Consider the following 16,669-nt stretch of genomic DNA (forward strand, 5'->3'; position numbering starts at 1 on the left):
ACAATTTATTAATGAATGAACAACCAATTTACATTGCTTTTTCAGTAATTAAAACAGGTTTTACCTTTGGTTGGATTTATAGTAATAATGACCAAATGTAGACACAATACTAGATTCTTGGTATTTGGTTTTAGCCTTGATTGTTGTACAGAAGCAAGGTCATACTGAGAAATATTAGCCATGTCATCACAGTTTATGAGTAAATACAACAATTCTGTTGAAACATGACGTTCATGACGTTTTTGCAAAACTGCAGAGTCCCTTCTTTCGGGCGGTAACTGCCCTGAGCAGCGGACCCCATTTGCTCCTGGTGAGGAGTTTCTCCTTCAGCTCCTGAAAGACTGGGGGTCCGTCATGTTCTTCAGCCTCTGAGCTGATCTCCATCTTCTGCACTATGAGCTTTAGCAGGCTGTGTTGCTTTTCCATAGTGTCCGATATCTCCTTCAGCCTGTGAAATTACACAGCACATGGAATGACATGAAGGGCTATTGATTTACTCAATGATTTACTCACTCTCAAGCCATCCTAGGTGTATATGACTATCTTCTTTCAGACGAACACAATCGGAGATATATTTAAAAATATCCTGGCTCTTCCAAGCTTTAAAAAGTGCATCCATCCATCATAAAAGTAATTAAGGCCTTCTGAAGTGAAGCGATGGGTTTTTGTACAAAAAATATCCATATTTAAAACTTTATTCACTATAATAGCTTCCAGCAGACGGCCGTACACATTGATTTGTGGCAGAAGAGTAACCTCTGACACAACGCATTATGCAATGACGTACGCGGAAGCACAGAGGATAGAGCAAAACAAAACACCGGTCACGAATTAGAAATCTAAAATGATAATTTTTAAAGAGAAATGTAGGAGAATTTCAATATAAGAGAAGAGGAGCTTGAGTTTGTTGCCCAGCCCTATGTGTTTAAACCGCGAGAGGCGTCAAAGCTTACGTTACTCCTACATCCTCTGTCACAAATCGCGTCAAGGGGTTACTCATTTGGCGCAAATCGACTTGCGTAGTATGGTCGTCCGCCGGAAGCAAGTTCTTTGAATTTCTAAAGTTTTAAATTTTAAAAAATGCATCGCTTCGCTTTAAAAGGCCTTTATTAACCCCCTGGAGCCATATGGATGATTTTTTATAATGGATGGATGAATTTTTTTGGGCTTCAAAATCTGCCCCCCTTTCACAACCATTATAAAGCTTGAAAGAGCAAGGATATTTTTAAATAGATCTCCGATTATGTCTGAAAGAACACCACCTAGGATGGTTTGAGGGTGAGTAAATCATGTGATAATTTTCATTTTTGGGTGAACTAACCCTTTAAGTTTGGGATATCCCTCACTGTTTATTATTTCTCAGATTGGCGTTACCTGTATTTCTGTTTGGTTAGCTCCCGTTCCAGTGGAGTTAACTGCTGGATGGTAGGACTAAGACGGGTCCTGGACTTCCTCACCTCATTGCCTCCGAAAAACCATCTTTTCTGTTCACAAGCACATTAAATTAGCTTTAATAACTGTGGAAAATTGCATTTCCCAAGGTTGAACTATAATATTTTTTTTGTTTGTTTTTTTAACCAAAAAATAATAAGCATTTTACATAGAATGCCTTATGGAGCTGTTCACAAAGCTCTAATTTGTATTAATAATTACTCAATTGCATTGTGTTTGTAAACTAGAGAAACATGTTGGAGTTTGCTGCCATTCCAAGGCATTTATTGGTTTACGATCTAGTGCACAATTATCAGAGTTGCTTTGCCCTTTGAAACATCAATATAATCTTATCAATATCATGTTGGGCTGTCAGACCTTTCCACTGAAACATCTGTTTGGGAATTCTCTGATGGAGACCTGGTCCACCCGCTTCATAAACCAATAGGGAAGCCTCTCCTCCAGATGAGTGTGAAGTTCAATCTGTGGAGCAGATTGACAGTAAGCCATTGTTTGTATGGAGAAATGTTTTATTCTTTTTATTAGGACACAATATTAAGAGTTGTGTGGAATCACCTGCATTGCAATCCTCTTTAAACATGCGTTTGTCTGAACCTCTGCTATGTCACCAACAGCCAAACCGATCTAAACTCAAAATACATTGAGTTTGATTGCAATCTGACATACTGGACTGTTGTTATATATTTAATTCAGACCATGTGTTTTCTTTTGGACTTACCAAGAGGTTCATGAGAAGAATAGGCACGAGTAAGACAAACCAAATAAAGATGGCCAAAGTCAAGTTTGGAAAAGGAAGGTCTCCTTGCAGGTAGGGTTTCAAGAAATTGTCCTGGTAGTTGATTTCTCCAACCATCATGACAAAGGTTTGCAGCAGTGACAGGAACATCCTTCCAAAATGTTGCTGTAAAATAAATTCATATTTTAAATTGAGCTTTAAAGCATTAAAGCTAGTTTTCCTAAATCTGTGTTAGTCATATTAATCATTTTACGTCATATACTCACCTGTTCGATCATCAAGGCGTAGAAGGATAAGGCAAATCCCAATATCAAGTAGAAGAACAACACGATAATGCTCAGCAGTGTCTGTGAGATCTCCCGAAACATTACCACGTATATACCAATCCGTTCAAACCTACAACCATGAGAGATTACAGATGATAAGTCCTTAAAATGTTATGAAATGCTTCTGTTACATAATTCTGTTCTGTGGATGTATTGTCATTCAGTTCAATACCGCTGAAGATAGAGGAGGAGATTCATCCAGGAGGCCAGAGCTGCCAGTGCTCCAGCCTGCCAGTGCCAGGAACTCTTCGAGTTCATCAGCAACGGCACCACGAACACCAGAGAACAGATCGCAGCGGACCAGTCCATGTAGTTAGAAAAATCTCGCAAATAATTCATCCGCTTCCAAAGGCAAGCCACAGTTCAAATGATTAGGCATACTTAAACTTTCAAGATACAAATCTTTTGAAATGGATAGAATGGAGAGATTTAAGTCCAGTTCATTATTCATTTTTATAACTGTCAATAGTATGTATGCACAGTATGACGCTGTGAGATTTTTTGTACAGTATTGTGTTGGTGGTCTTAGAGATTATAATGCATATAATCGAGATCATCTGTGCATGGGAAAATATATAAAAAATTAAGTTGGTTGCAAGCATTTATTGGTTTGATCAGTATTTATCTACATATGAGCCTTCCTGACAGAATCCCTCACAGGCTGCAACTGTTTAGGACCATTTATTTCTGAGTTTATTTGGCTTAATACAGGTAAGGTTGGCAATATTAAGTGCAGCGTAAACAAACCTGTTGAAACATTTGCAGGATCTCTTTCCCAACTGCATACATGTTCATGGCAAGAACCAGGAGCATGCATGTTGTTGTTATATAGGACTGCTGTGTAAAGCAAAGAGAATTTGCTTCAGTTTTTTTTCTTGAAGCATACAGTACTACATATTACACCTACATTTTTTGATGAATTCCCTTAATATACCTTGTACAAGGACGTGCAGACCATGTTGACTGATGTGACATTTCTTGCAGTGACCAATGTGGGCTTCAGGTTCACAATGAGATAAGTTAAAGGAAACACCCCCAGCGCATACACAGTCATATTGAGCAGATGTGCTTTGATCCCATAGGCACTCCTGTAGAAAAAAGGGTTACAAAAGCTCAGGATGTTTGTTGAGACATCAAACATGCCAAATTCAGGTTTTAGCAATAGGTAACTCACCATTTCATCTCCAAATATTTCTTGCAGACTGGATGTTTCAGCAAGCTGACATGATTAAATTTCACCATAGCCTGTAGGGGAGACGGTTTCTGAACATGCCCATTCACAATGAACTAATATATATATATATATATATATATATATATATATATATATATATATATAGTACTGTGCAAAAGTCTTAGGCCACCACCAGCTTTGTTGTTTTAGCAATGCTTTAATTATCATCCACATTTATTTTTCAGTCTCTTTATTATGATACAAACAGAAAATGTAAAAAAAAAAAAATCTGAACAAAATTATTTCTTCAATCAAAAATCAGTATTTAGTGTGACCTCTTGTCACATGTCTCCTGGACTTCCATTTTCTCAAATAAGAAACTCTGAGAAAAAAGTTTTCTTGGCCTTCCAGTCCTTTTCAGTTCCTTTTGCTATTGCTCAAGTGTAAGGGGAGTTTACTATATAATTCCCACTTTAGCCTATAAAAGCTGTTTTTTGTATAAAAAAAAAAAAATCAGTTTTTTAAATATTGCATACACATCTGGTTATGTTCTAATAAAGAGACTGATAACTAATTATATATGGTCATTTTATCATTGCTAAAACAACATCTAATGGTGGCAAAGACCATTATACACAGTACTGTATATATGTATACCTACATTTAGTGCACTGAGAGGTTTGTACGTGTTGTCTTTTTCCATGCCATCTTTTTTAAGATTTTGCAATGGATGCTGAAGCCACCTGAAGTTGTACTCAATCTGGTGAACATACAAGGTGTTAGTTGAAGAGGACTGATGTTACTTTAAACATTCGATACGAACGGAAACTTACATAGTAATTGGTGCTGTTCACATCTTCCTCTGATTCCCTTATGCAAGTGTCTAGAAGATGCTGGGGAAATTGCATTATTTTGCTGGTTAGCATGTTAACCCTTCAATTGAAATGTCAGGCTTAAGCAACAGTAAAAACTCTTACTTTAAAGGACTCTGGAAGAAACTCAATCATGTCCATGACAATGCAGCGTTTTATTGAGTTTGGTTTATACGATGTCATCACTTCTTCACATCTGTATTCAACAAAGATGAGATACTGTAAATGAAGAAACTGGAAAAGACATTTCTAACATTTATAAAAATGGTCAAGCTGACCTGTCACTCTCAATCACGGTGTTGGTGACCTCCTTCCTCCCATTATGTACAGCCTCGTGCAAGAAAGTGGCATCATTCTTATTGAGGATGATCTTGGCCCCTTTGTATAACAGAAGTCTTACAGCTGCCACATGACCTGCTCTGGCAGCCAGATGCAATGCTGTGTTCTAAAGAGATTCAGAGCAACATGATCAATAATATATTCAATGTAAGTGTTCCCAAAATCATGTTTAAAATGTTTTTGAAAGAAGTCAATTATGCACTCCATTCTGATTCATTCTGAAAAACAGTAATATTTTGAAATATTATTACAGTTTAAAGTAATTGTTTTCTATTTGAATATATTTTAAAATGTAATTTATTCCTGTGATGGAAAGCTGAATTTTCAGCAGCCATTACTCTAGTCTTCAGTTTCACATGATCCTTCAGAAATCACAAAAGGATAAACCAAATACTTCAATATTATGAAATATTACAATTTTTGATTCAGCCTCATTCACTGCTACTAAAATAGTTAAAGAAACAAAATATTTTAAAAATGCTAAATTAAGGGATTAGTTCACTTCAGAATTAAAATTGTGCAGATAATCTGATAATTTACTCACCCCCATGTCATCCAAGACATTTATGTCTTTCTTTCTTCAGCTGAAAAGAAATTAAGGTTTTTGAGGAAAACATTCCAGGATTTTTCCCCATATAGTGGACTTCAATGGCCTCCAAAAGGTTTGAAGGTCCAAATGACAGTTTCACTGTAGCTTCAAAGGGCTCTACATGATCCCAGACAAGGAATAAGGGTCTTATCTAGTGAAACAAACAGTTATTTTTTATTTTATACAATATTTTTTTTCAGGATTATTTGATGAATAGAAAGTTCAAAAGAACAGTGTTTATCTGAAATCTAATCTTTTGTAACATTATAAATGTCTTTACTGCCACTTTTGATTGATTTAATGCATCCTTGCTGAATAAAAGTATTCATTTCTTTAATTTCTTTTCAAAAAAATAAAAATAAAAATTCTTACTGACCCTAAACTTTTGAACGGTAGTGTATAATGCTACAGAAGCTTTGTATTTCAGATAAATGCTGTTCTTTTGAACTTTCTATTCATCAAGGAATCCTGAAAAAAAAGTACACAACTGTTTTCAACATTGAAAATAATCATAAATGTTTATTGAGCAGCAAATCAGCATATTAGAATGATTTCTGAAGGATCATGTGACACTGAAGACTGGAGTAACGATGCTGAAAATTCAGCTTTCCATCACAGGAATAAATTACTTTGTCAAATATATTTAAATAGTGCACAGTTATTTTAAATTGTAATAATATTTCACAATATTACTGTTTTTTTACTGTATTTTTAATTAAATAAATGTAGCCTTGGTGAGCAGACGAAACTTCTTTTAAAAACATTAAAAATCTTAGTGGTCCCAAACTTTTGGACTGTACTGTGTATATATATATATATATATATATATATATATATATATATATATATATATATATACTTTTTAACCATAAATGCTTGTCTTGCTCTAGCTCTGCGATGTGCCACGCATTATAAAGACTAAGTCAAACGGCCTTTACAAAAAAATAAGGTAAAACAATGATGTCGGGCAATTTTAAAGTTGGAAGAAAAAAAGTGTGATGGAGTTTTTCGCCCTAACGCGGTATTTCCGCCTACGTCACACGTGACCTTTCTAATGTGATTATGTAATGCGTGGCGCATCGCAGAGCTAGTGCAAGACAAGCATTTGTGGTTAAAAAGTATATAATTTTTAATTTTTTAAAGAAAATGAACAATTGTTTTGCTAGATAAGACCCTTATTCCTCGTCTGGGATCGTGTAAAGCCCTTTGAAGCTGCACTGAAACTGCAATTTGGACCTTCAAACCATTGGTAGCCATTGAAGTCCATTATATGGAGAAAAATCCTGGAATGTTTTCCTCAAAAACCTTAATTTCTTTTCGACTGAAGAAAGAAAGACATAAAAATCTTAGATGACATGGGGGTGAGTAAATTATCAGAAAATTTTAATTCTAAAGTGAACTAATCCTTTAAAGATAATGGTCTCTGACTTTTGGACACCAGTGAACTTTATAAAAAATGAGTAGCTATGACCAAATTGTGTCATAAGTGTTTGAGCAAATTAGACAGACTACCCCATCTCCATCGGTTTTGTTTAGAAGTTTGATGTTAGATGTCAGCAAAGTGTCCATGGTCTGAGTGTATCCTTCAGATGCAGCATGATGCAGACAAGACCATCCTCTATAGTCACTAAACAAAAATATACATGACAATAGTATAGTTTTATGTTGTTCATTAGGATCATGTTGAAACAGTGTAAAGCAGGGCTGTTGTTGAATTCGATTTTACTCTGGACAAAAAGTGAACTGTGCAATCACTTGTACCTGTGAAACAGCGCCCCCTTGCGCAGAAGAAGCTCAACTACTTTAACGTGACCTCCACGAGAGGCCATATGCAGAGGTGTCAGTCCTTTTTCATCCCCCTCATTCAGCAGTCTGGTGTCTGTCACCATCTCCAGAAGCCTGTGGCACGTGTTGATCCTCCCAAATCTCAACAGATACAGAAAACGACGCACATAACTACAAGTATTATACTGTATGTAAATGCAGCTTTCCTTAAATTTGCTCAGAAGATTGGCAAATACTGTTGTCTTATTGCCATTTCTGAATCTCACAATGACAACAGACTTACTCGGCCGCAAAATGAAGCGCAGATTTCTTCTGTTTGGACTTTTGGTCCAGCGAGACCTCTAATCCCAGCATGTTCTTCACAGACTCTGGTATTCCCAGTCTACAGGCGTAATGGAGGGGAGTACAGCCCTCAGTATCCTCATCATTGAGGAGCTCTCTCACACTCTCGTGCTGTGGATAAACCAAAAGAGCCTTTCGGTGAACTTCACACAGTCTTCAAGCTCTTTTTAGTGACACTAACAGTAGAGGGCAGCAGTGACTTTTTGTTTAGGATCCCTATAAGGAAGCTGTGGGAATGAGAACTACAGTGACAGATGGGTACAGTCTCGTAAAGCCCTGTACGTTTTACCTGCAGTACCTCTGTAGGCAGGTTTTTCAGACCCCTGGGCTGCAGGATGGCCAGATGCAGGAAGTTGCATCCAGATGTGTCTTTTTTCTTCAGATCAGCCCCTAAAAAACAAACAGATTCCTCAGTTTGTAAGCATTATTCTTATTTAGACTATTATACTAAATAATATTGTTAGACAGTAGTTCTAAACCAGGGGCCGGGCCCCACTAGGGGACCTCCGATTAAATATTAAACAAAGGAAAGGGCCGTCGAATATTGTTGTCTACTTGGAGTCTAAAGGGGAAGGGTGAGAACCACTGGAATAATATATAGTAATAATAATTTTTAGGGCTGGGTTAAAAATAGCCGACAGATTTCTCTATTTTAATCGATTCTCATTTTGATGAACCGATACTGATTCTTAAATTCTGAGAAACAATATTTTGGTCTATGCTGTTTTCAGCTTATGAATGAAAACTCCCATCCAATTAATCACAATAAGCTTTGTGCTTTGTTACTTTTGATATGAAATAAAGTCTCAGATTTAAAATTCTGTCAAGTTTGTTACAAAATTCAAACAATAAACACTGTTTTGGTGCTCTTTAATATGGTGAATCAGATCACTGTAGTGCCTCAGTTCAAGCAAAGACGAAAACGAAATCATCACTTCCACTGTACTACTAGATACAGCACGAAATAAACATGAATAAACATCAGAAAATATGTTGAAAGATACAGTACAACTTACCGAAATCCGTATCATGTTTCATGTAGTCGCTCAATCAGTGTTTCAACTCAGAATAAAACAGTTTGTAATCTGTTTTATTTTATTTCATTGTAGTTTTACTTAACCTTTTCTTCAATATTTAATGTATGTTTGAATAAAACCCAAATGTTTTTATGACAGCCACTATTTAAATGTTTATATTTCAAAGTAGAAACATAAATATGTCATTTAAAAAGTTATTACTATAATGTTGGTAATATAAAAAACTAAGTAGCCTATATAAATTAGTTAATTTTAAGCTTTAATTTTATGTAATGTACCAACTGGGGTTCCCTGTATAGTTTACAGCATTAGTTGAGAGATACTCTATTGATACATACCCCAGTTAATGAATATTGAATCAAAATCTGAACTAATTCGAACCACATGCTTGTGAGTCGAAATACCGAGCCATTATTGTTGTTATTATTATTATAAATGATAATGAAATACTGTATTATTAATATTCATTTATTAAGGTTACCATGGGAGAGGAGCAGATTGACAGTTCGCCATGCTCCGCAACTTGTTGCCAGAAGGAGTGGAGAATGGCCTTTGCAGTCAACAAAGTCTATGTCAGCACCCTGAAACAATAATGTCTGGGTTTACAGTAACTGTCAGGATATCAAGTATAAGTATAGTTTATTCATTTAACAACTGCACTTGCCATACCTGTGATATAAGGTACTCGGAGAGTTCAAAGTGATCAAAAATCGCTGCTCTGCAAATGAAAAATAAACAAGAGGAGGTCAGTTATGTTAGTTTGTTTAGTCTTGTTTAGACTTGTTTAGTCTGTAAAGATGAAATACTTATGTAGAGGTGTCTGGTTGGCCCCATCAGTGATGTTGATAAGATCACACACTTTATGGTAAGCAGAGAGCATGACTTTAACAACCTCAGTGGCACCTTGACTACATGCAAAGTGGAGAGCAGTGGATTTATCACACTGTAACGAGAAAAAGATATGTTACAAATGGAAATATGCAATTAGAACTGATTCATGACAAGATTATCTTTTACCTGCTGCTGATCAATTTTTGCTCCATATGCAATGCAGAGTTTAATGATGTCGAGATTCCCTCCACGTACAGCCAGGTGGAGTGGACTGCTGCAAGATTTATCCACATAGTTTATATGGCTGTCAATGGACAGACCAACTTCTTCTCCTGTGAAAAATGAGAAATACAAGACACTCGATTTTTAGGCTCAAAGTACTAATATAATGTTTCACGTTCAGTGATACAACATCTCACCTTTCAGAAGAATGACCTCCATGGATTTCTTAGCTCCAGCAAAAGCAGCAGCATGAATTGCAAAATGTCCAAGTTTGTTCTGACGACAGAACTTTGCACCATGTTTGTACTGGAGGAGGGAGGTTACAATGATTATTATTATTAAATTACATTAAAAAACAATGGTGGGTGGGATTTCAAATATAAATCAACTTACCAATATGACCAGAGCCTCATGGTTATCCAAAGAGGCAGCTAAAATAACAGGGGTGTTTCCCATGTCTCCTTCCAGGTTCACATCAGTTTGTTTATGTGAGACAAGTTGCTATGTAAACCCAAAAGAATAATCATGTTATCTACATGGAGAGAATAAGTAATAGGCTATGTTTCTTCCAATGATTAGGAGCATTTGTGTTTGAAGATCCTATGTGCACAATGACCCACTTCTATCACAAAATTTTTGCCCAGGCTGACTGCCATATGTAGCGGTGCCAGCTGGCTGTTATTTAGGATGTTAGGATCTGCTCCCAGAGTCAGCAGCACAGAGCAGCTCCCTGGCTGGTCCTTCTGCACGGCCCAGTGAAGAGGTGTATTCCCTTCCTCATCCCTGGCATTGAGCTCTGCAGTGTCAACATTTTTTTATTTTGTTTTATTTACAGCAACAGATATTTTATTTTTTTATTTTCATTAATTCAAGCTAAATGTCTGAAGGTGGTTCTGTTACCTTGCTGTCCAATGACCTGCACAATAAGTCTGATGATGCGAAAGTATCCCTTGGATGAGGCGTAGTGCAGTGGGCTGGCACCGATCTGGTCGCGTATGTCCAAGTACTTGGAGTGCTTCTCCAGAGCAACAGCGTTTCCTTGCTTAGCCCACTGAAACCAACAGATTTTAAAATTCAGCCATGAGGAACATTAGTCCACCTGCACAAGCTGTCATCTCACAATATCAGACAGGGGAAACTAAACCCAACTCAAATGCATGGCACAGAATTTTCTCTTTCTGAAAAGTTATAAAATATTTTGTTACATTTTATGTACGCGCTATCCAGAAGCTTGTTTCCACCACAAAATAAAAAATAAAAAACGTAATTGCGACTTTTTATCTCACAATTCTGACTTCTTTTCTCAGAATTACGAGATAGCATGTAAACTCGCAATTCCCAGTTATAATTTAAGAATTGCGAGATATAAACTCACACTTGCGAGAAATAAAGTCAGAATTGCAAGTTATGAACTCACAATTGCGAGATATAAACTTTTTTCAGAATTGTGAGATAATGGCAAGTTATAAAGTACAATTATTAGGGGAAAAAGTCAGATTTTTTTCTCACAATTCTGACTTCATAACTCGCAATTATGAATTTATATCACGCAATTCTGACTTTATAACACGCAATTGTGACATTATATCACGCAATTCGGACTTTATAACACGCAATTGTGACATTATATCACGCAATTCGGACTTTATAACACGCAATTGTGACATTATATCACGCAATTCGGACTTTATAACTCGCAATTGTGAATTTATATCACGCAATTCGGACTTTATAACTCGCAATTGTGACATTATATCACGCAATTCGGACTTTATAACACGCAATTGTGACATTATATCACGCAATTCGGACTTTATAACTCGCAATTGTGACATTATATCACGCAATTCGGACTTTATAACACGCAATTGTGACATTATATCACGCAATTCGGACTTTATAACTCGCAATTGTGAATTTATATCACGCAATTCTGACTTTATAACTCGCAATTGTGACATTATATCACGCAATTCTGACTTTATAACATGCAATTGTGACTATATCACGCAACTGCGACTTTATTTTTCAACGCGGAAGTTGTTTTCTGTGAATGTGCGAGTGAAACTGTAAAACAGTTTGCGCTACAAATCAGCGAGTTTATAATTAAAACAATACATTAAAATAATATGGTAAGAAATACCAGTTTGCAATATCGAGCAGCATAAAACGCCATTTTGTACAGCTAAAAATAACTGGAAACGAAGGAGACAGGAAGCCGAAATTACAAGAAATTACAAAAAAAAAAAAAGAAAAAGAAAAAATACAAATGGCCACGCCCACTCTAACCTGAAAAAAAAGGTGGATACCATTTAAAAGTTTGAGGTCAGTAGTTTTTTGTTTGTTTGTTTGTTTGTTTAAAGAAATTAACACTTTTGTTCATTAAGCTGCAAAATAATAATAATAATAAATAAATCCTAAAAAAAAATGCATCACGTTTTCCACAAAAATGTTATGCAGCACAGAACTGTTTTCAACACTTGTAATAATAAGAAATGTTTCTTGAGCTGCATGACTTATTTCTGAGGGATCATGTGACACTGAAGTCTGAAGTAATGGCTGCTGAAAATTCTGGTTTTCCAATACAGAAATAAATTACATTTTAAATTTACATTTTATATTAAAATGGATTACAGACCGTTTAAATTGTAATAATATTTCACAATTTTACTGTATTTTTCATCAAATAATTGCAATAATTTCATAAACATTGTAAACATTTAGTGACCCCAAACATTCTGAATAAATGAGTGAATTTAGATAAGCGGAGTACCTCAAACACATTTGCAGATATCTGGTTGCTCTCGTCCCCATCCATGACACTGTCGAATGACTGCTGTCTAGATTTTGACTCCATTTCGGAGATGTGTGTCATTTCTACACCTTTTTTAATCATCCTCCAAGTGGACCATGAAAAACAAGAGGAAAATTTGTCCTTTATTCTTATGATATTAGCCTTTAAAAAAAAAAAAAGAAAAAAAGAATATTGTCTGATTGCCTGAAGCTTCAAACAAAAGAGTAATTTTATGAAACATATAAGAACATCAGATATAAACAACACAAAAAGAAGATGACACTGAAGAGGCTTTTGATGAGGCCCATTCTTACCCATTTGGATTCTCCTCTATATTGGCTTGTATGTGGATTCTTTGCTATTAGTGAGAGGGTTTTTATAGTGTGGTTATATGTGTCCTGATTATCAGATTACACTATTTCACAGAGAGAGAGAGAGGGATAGAGCCTTTACTATTTTTCTGATGCAACCAGCCGGTTCCTAATGAGACTTACTGGGCACTTAGAAAAGGGCAAATATGTATGTTTATGGATGCTGAGAATCAAGTTCCACTAGATACATTACATTATGATGTTTTATGTATGAGATGATATAATTGTGATTCTGTATAATACATATAATAATTATATTTTATTTACATCAACCTTCTTTTTTTCAGCTAATTCAATAAATGAAGCATTACTTGTGACATTTGTAATATCAATCAAGGATTTAGGAGTTAAAAGGTTACATATTAGCATCAGAGTGGTCCGTTTCAGGTCTAAGATCATTTCCTGTGGGGACTACAGAGGCATAAACCCCCAGATTGTGTTCATGGGCCATTACTGCTCATGTCCTCATGAAAAGCATTATTTATAAGCAGTGGGACTTATTGAAGCATCACACAATATTGTAGTGTCTCCATATAAAATATGCCAAAAACTTGTTTTATTCAAACATTTAATTTGGAGCAGAATTATTTTAGTTATTACCATGTCTAATCTAATTACGAGCCTGTGACATTTAGTAACATGTAGATGTTTGCTTTAAAGGGTTAGTTCACCTAAATATGAAAAGTTTGTCATTAATTACTCACCGTCATGTCGTTCCAAACCCGTTCATCTTCGAAACACAAATGAAAATTTTTGAGCTTTCTGTCCCTCCATAGACAACTACACAATTGCAACTTTGACGCTTCATGTTTTTTCATTTTAAAGCCATATTGTAGGTTTCTGATATCTGTAATGAGTGGAAGATATATTTTAAACATTTAAGCAACAGACAGATTGTAATTTCCTTTTCATGACTGCACATTTCTATGTATCATACATTTTAATTACTTTAGTTGATCAAAAGCAGTCCAAGGAAGGAACAGTGGAGAACCGGCGACAGGGTCATGGGGGGCCAAGGCTCATTGATGCACGTGGGGAGCGAAGGCTGGCCCGTGTGGTCCGATCCAACAGACGAGCTACTGTAGCTCAAATTGCTCAAGAAGTTAATGCTGGTTCTGATAGAAAGGTGTCAGAATACACTGTGTATCGCAGTTTGTTGCGTATGGGGCTGCATAAGACCAGTCAGGGTGCCCATGCTGACCCCTGTCCACCGCCGAAAGTGCACAACAGTGAGCATCAGAACTGGACCACGAAGCAATGGAAGAAGGTGGCCTGATCTGATGAATCATGTTTTCTTTTACATCACATGGCCAGGTGTGTGTGCATCTCTTACCTGGGGAACACATTGGCACCAAGATGCACTATGGGAAGAAGGCAAGCCGGCGGAGACAGTGTGATGCTTTGGGCAATGTTCTGCTGGGAAACGTTGGGTCCTGCCATCCATGTGGATGTTACTTTGACACGTACCACCTACCTAAGCATTGTTGCAGACCGTGTACACCCTTCATGGAAATGGTATTCTCTGGTGGCTGCGGCCTCTTTCAGCAGGATAATGCGTCCTGCCACAAAGCAAAAATGGTTCAGGAATGGTTTGAGGAGCACAACAACGAGTTTGAGGTGTTGACTTGGCCTCCAAATTCCCCAGATCTCAATCCAATCGAGCATCTGTGGGATGTGCAGAACAAACCTTTCCTTCAAAAATATATTAAATTTCCAAGATTGAATGGCATATTTATGTTATATTTCTTGAAACAGAAAACACATGGCCCCGAGTGTTGAAGGTACTATCTCACACACCAGCAGATTTTCAGAATGGTTTAGGAAGTGCCATCGGAAGACAAACCTCTCAATGGGATGTACCACTGCCAGATACTGTAGCTGGTATGGCTGACTTTGGGAAATTGGTTTAAAATAGCAGGACCGGTGGAAAGCACAGAGGCTCTAATCATGGCAGGACAAGAACAAGCACTCAGCTCTAAATCAATAGGGACGATCCTCCTGAGACATTCCAGCACCTAATAGCAGGATGCATGATGCAGACAGGAACAGTGTGCGCTTCTGGCATACTAGGATTTTACATGGAAGCCCCAAGCCATAACCTGAAGCTACAATATCCTGACATAATAATTTATGATGTCTTATAATTTAATGATATTTAAATTTGATTATTAATATTGCTGTCAAGTATATATAACACTGTATATTTATTTATATTCATGCCGACTCATCTTGCTCTAACTAATTAAAGGCTCTTTCTCTCTCTTCAGAGACTAGTTGGTATTGAGTTACTCTGTATAATCTGTGATTGAGTCTCTGCGTTGTGAGAGCTTTGTTTGAATCGTCACCACCTCAGTTGATTCTATTGTTACAAGTACAATAGGTTTATCTCTCCATTTTGTCAGAATCAACACTCAAGACATCATGGTGTCCTTGCATCTATTTTATTCCATTGGTGCATCACTGATGTACAGTGACTGAGACCTCTCAGACCAGACAGACGGTGACCATCTGCCTGAAGGTTTTGTTCCAATGGCATCAGTGGCACTGTGTAGAAAGCATAAACTGTTACCAGTGAGACACAAGACTGACCAAGATAACCTTTTTAGTGACAGTGGCCTGTTCTTTTAGAAAGAAGAAGGAACAAAAAGACATGGTCAACAATCTCATATCACTGTAAAAAAATATATATAATCTATTAAATCTAACCACAAAATGTATCACCCTAATGTCCATGCAATGGAATCACTCAGAGGCTTCTGGAAATGTCCTTTTGCTGTATTTCACTGTAAATTATAAGGTGGCATTTACAGTATTTTTAACGAATAAAGACTTCATTTTAACAATAATTTACTGTAAGAGTACTTGCTTTTTCTTTATAGATTTGAACTGTACATTATATGATAATTCATTATTTTTACTTCCAAAATCATGTATGCATTTTAAAATGGCATGTGATGTTAAACCATTAATAAGTTTTCACTATAGTATGAAAAGTAGGTCTTTACTGTAGCATCTTTTTGTGTGAAATTTACAGAACTGCAAGAAAGTTGTTAACTTGAGAAAAACATTTCACACTTTGAATTATATTATTTAAACAAAAGACTCTCTGCTTCTTTCTGTGCATGACTTCTCAACTTTGTAAGTAACCTTCATTCAGCTGGGAGTGTTTGGTTTGCAGGTCTAAAATCATATCCTCTGTATTTTTAATAAATTTGTCTCTATTAGAAGCTTTAATAGGTTCAGGATCAGAGAGCACAAGAAGGAGGGAGGAGAAAGAGACAGTTTCTCTGTTGACATGGACATCCCAAAGGAACTACTGTGCTACTCAGGTTAAGTTGTCTAGAAGAATGCTGACAGGAAGTCTTGAGTATATTGTAGTGGAGGGAGGGTGAAGGGGTGTGAGAAAGTGCAGAGAAAAAGAAGGATCATATCTCCATCCAGTGGCCAATTAAAATACAGCACTGTCTTATTATTACAAATAATGGCCGTATTATAAGTCTTGTGTTTAACACCTTAAAAAAAATCTGCTGCAAAGCTCTAAAGTTTGTCATGTCATTAGTTTGTCATTAAGTTCTCAAAAGTTTTCAAGTCTGCGTGAAAGTGCCTGGATATCTGAATACTAAAATCTATCTATCTATCTATCTATCTATCTATCTATCTATCTATCTATCTATCTATCTATCTATCTATCTATCTCTTAAAAAAGGGTTAGTTCACCCAAAAATGACATTTTTGTCATTAATTACTCACCCTCATGTCATTCCAAACCCATAAGACCTTCGTTCATCTTCGGAACACA

General features: G+C 36.3%; 1 protein-coding gene across 1 annotated transcript; it reads right to left on the reverse strand.

The window, feature by feature from the left end:
• Nucleotides 1-123: 123 nt before the first annotated feature.
• trpa1a (transient receptor potential cation channel, subfamily A, member 1a) lies at nucleotides 124-13,532 on the reverse strand. Its single transcript, XM_048163275.1, has 27 exons — nucleotides 12,479-13,532; nucleotides 10,606-10,756; nucleotides 10,326-10,501; nucleotides 10,099-10,206; nucleotides 9,903-10,011; nucleotides 9,670-9,815; nucleotides 9,459-9,595; nucleotides 9,322-9,370; nucleotides 9,134-9,233; nucleotides 7,905-8,005; nucleotides 7,557-7,726; nucleotides 7,250-7,414; nucleotides 7,001-7,115; nucleotides 4,839-5,005; nucleotides 4,666-4,756; nucleotides 4,522-4,581; nucleotides 4,350-4,448; nucleotides 3,689-3,759; nucleotides 3,449-3,602; nucleotides 3,262-3,351; nucleotides 2,687-2,856; nucleotides 2,455-2,584; nucleotides 2,171-2,353; nucleotides 2,008-2,076; nucleotides 1,810-1,914; nucleotides 1,375-1,484; nucleotides 124-448 (listed from the first exon to the last, which is right to left on the reverse strand). The coding sequence occupies exons 1-27, from the start codon at nucleotides 12,815-12,817 to the stop codon at nucleotides 232-234; spliced, it is 3,582 nt and encodes a 1,193-aa protein (XP_048019232.1). The 5' UTR covers nucleotides 12,818-13,532; the 3' UTR covers nucleotides 124-231.
• Between the last annotated feature and the right edge of the window lie 3,137 nt (nucleotides 13,533-16,669).

Source organism: Megalobrama amblycephala, linkage group LG17, assembly GCF_018812025.1.
Source record: "Megalobrama amblycephala isolate DHTTF-2021 linkage group LG17, ASM1881202v1, whole genome shotgun sequence".
NCBI classification, from domain to species: Eukaryota; Metazoa; Chordata; class Actinopteri; order Cypriniformes; family Xenocyprididae; genus Megalobrama; species Megalobrama amblycephala.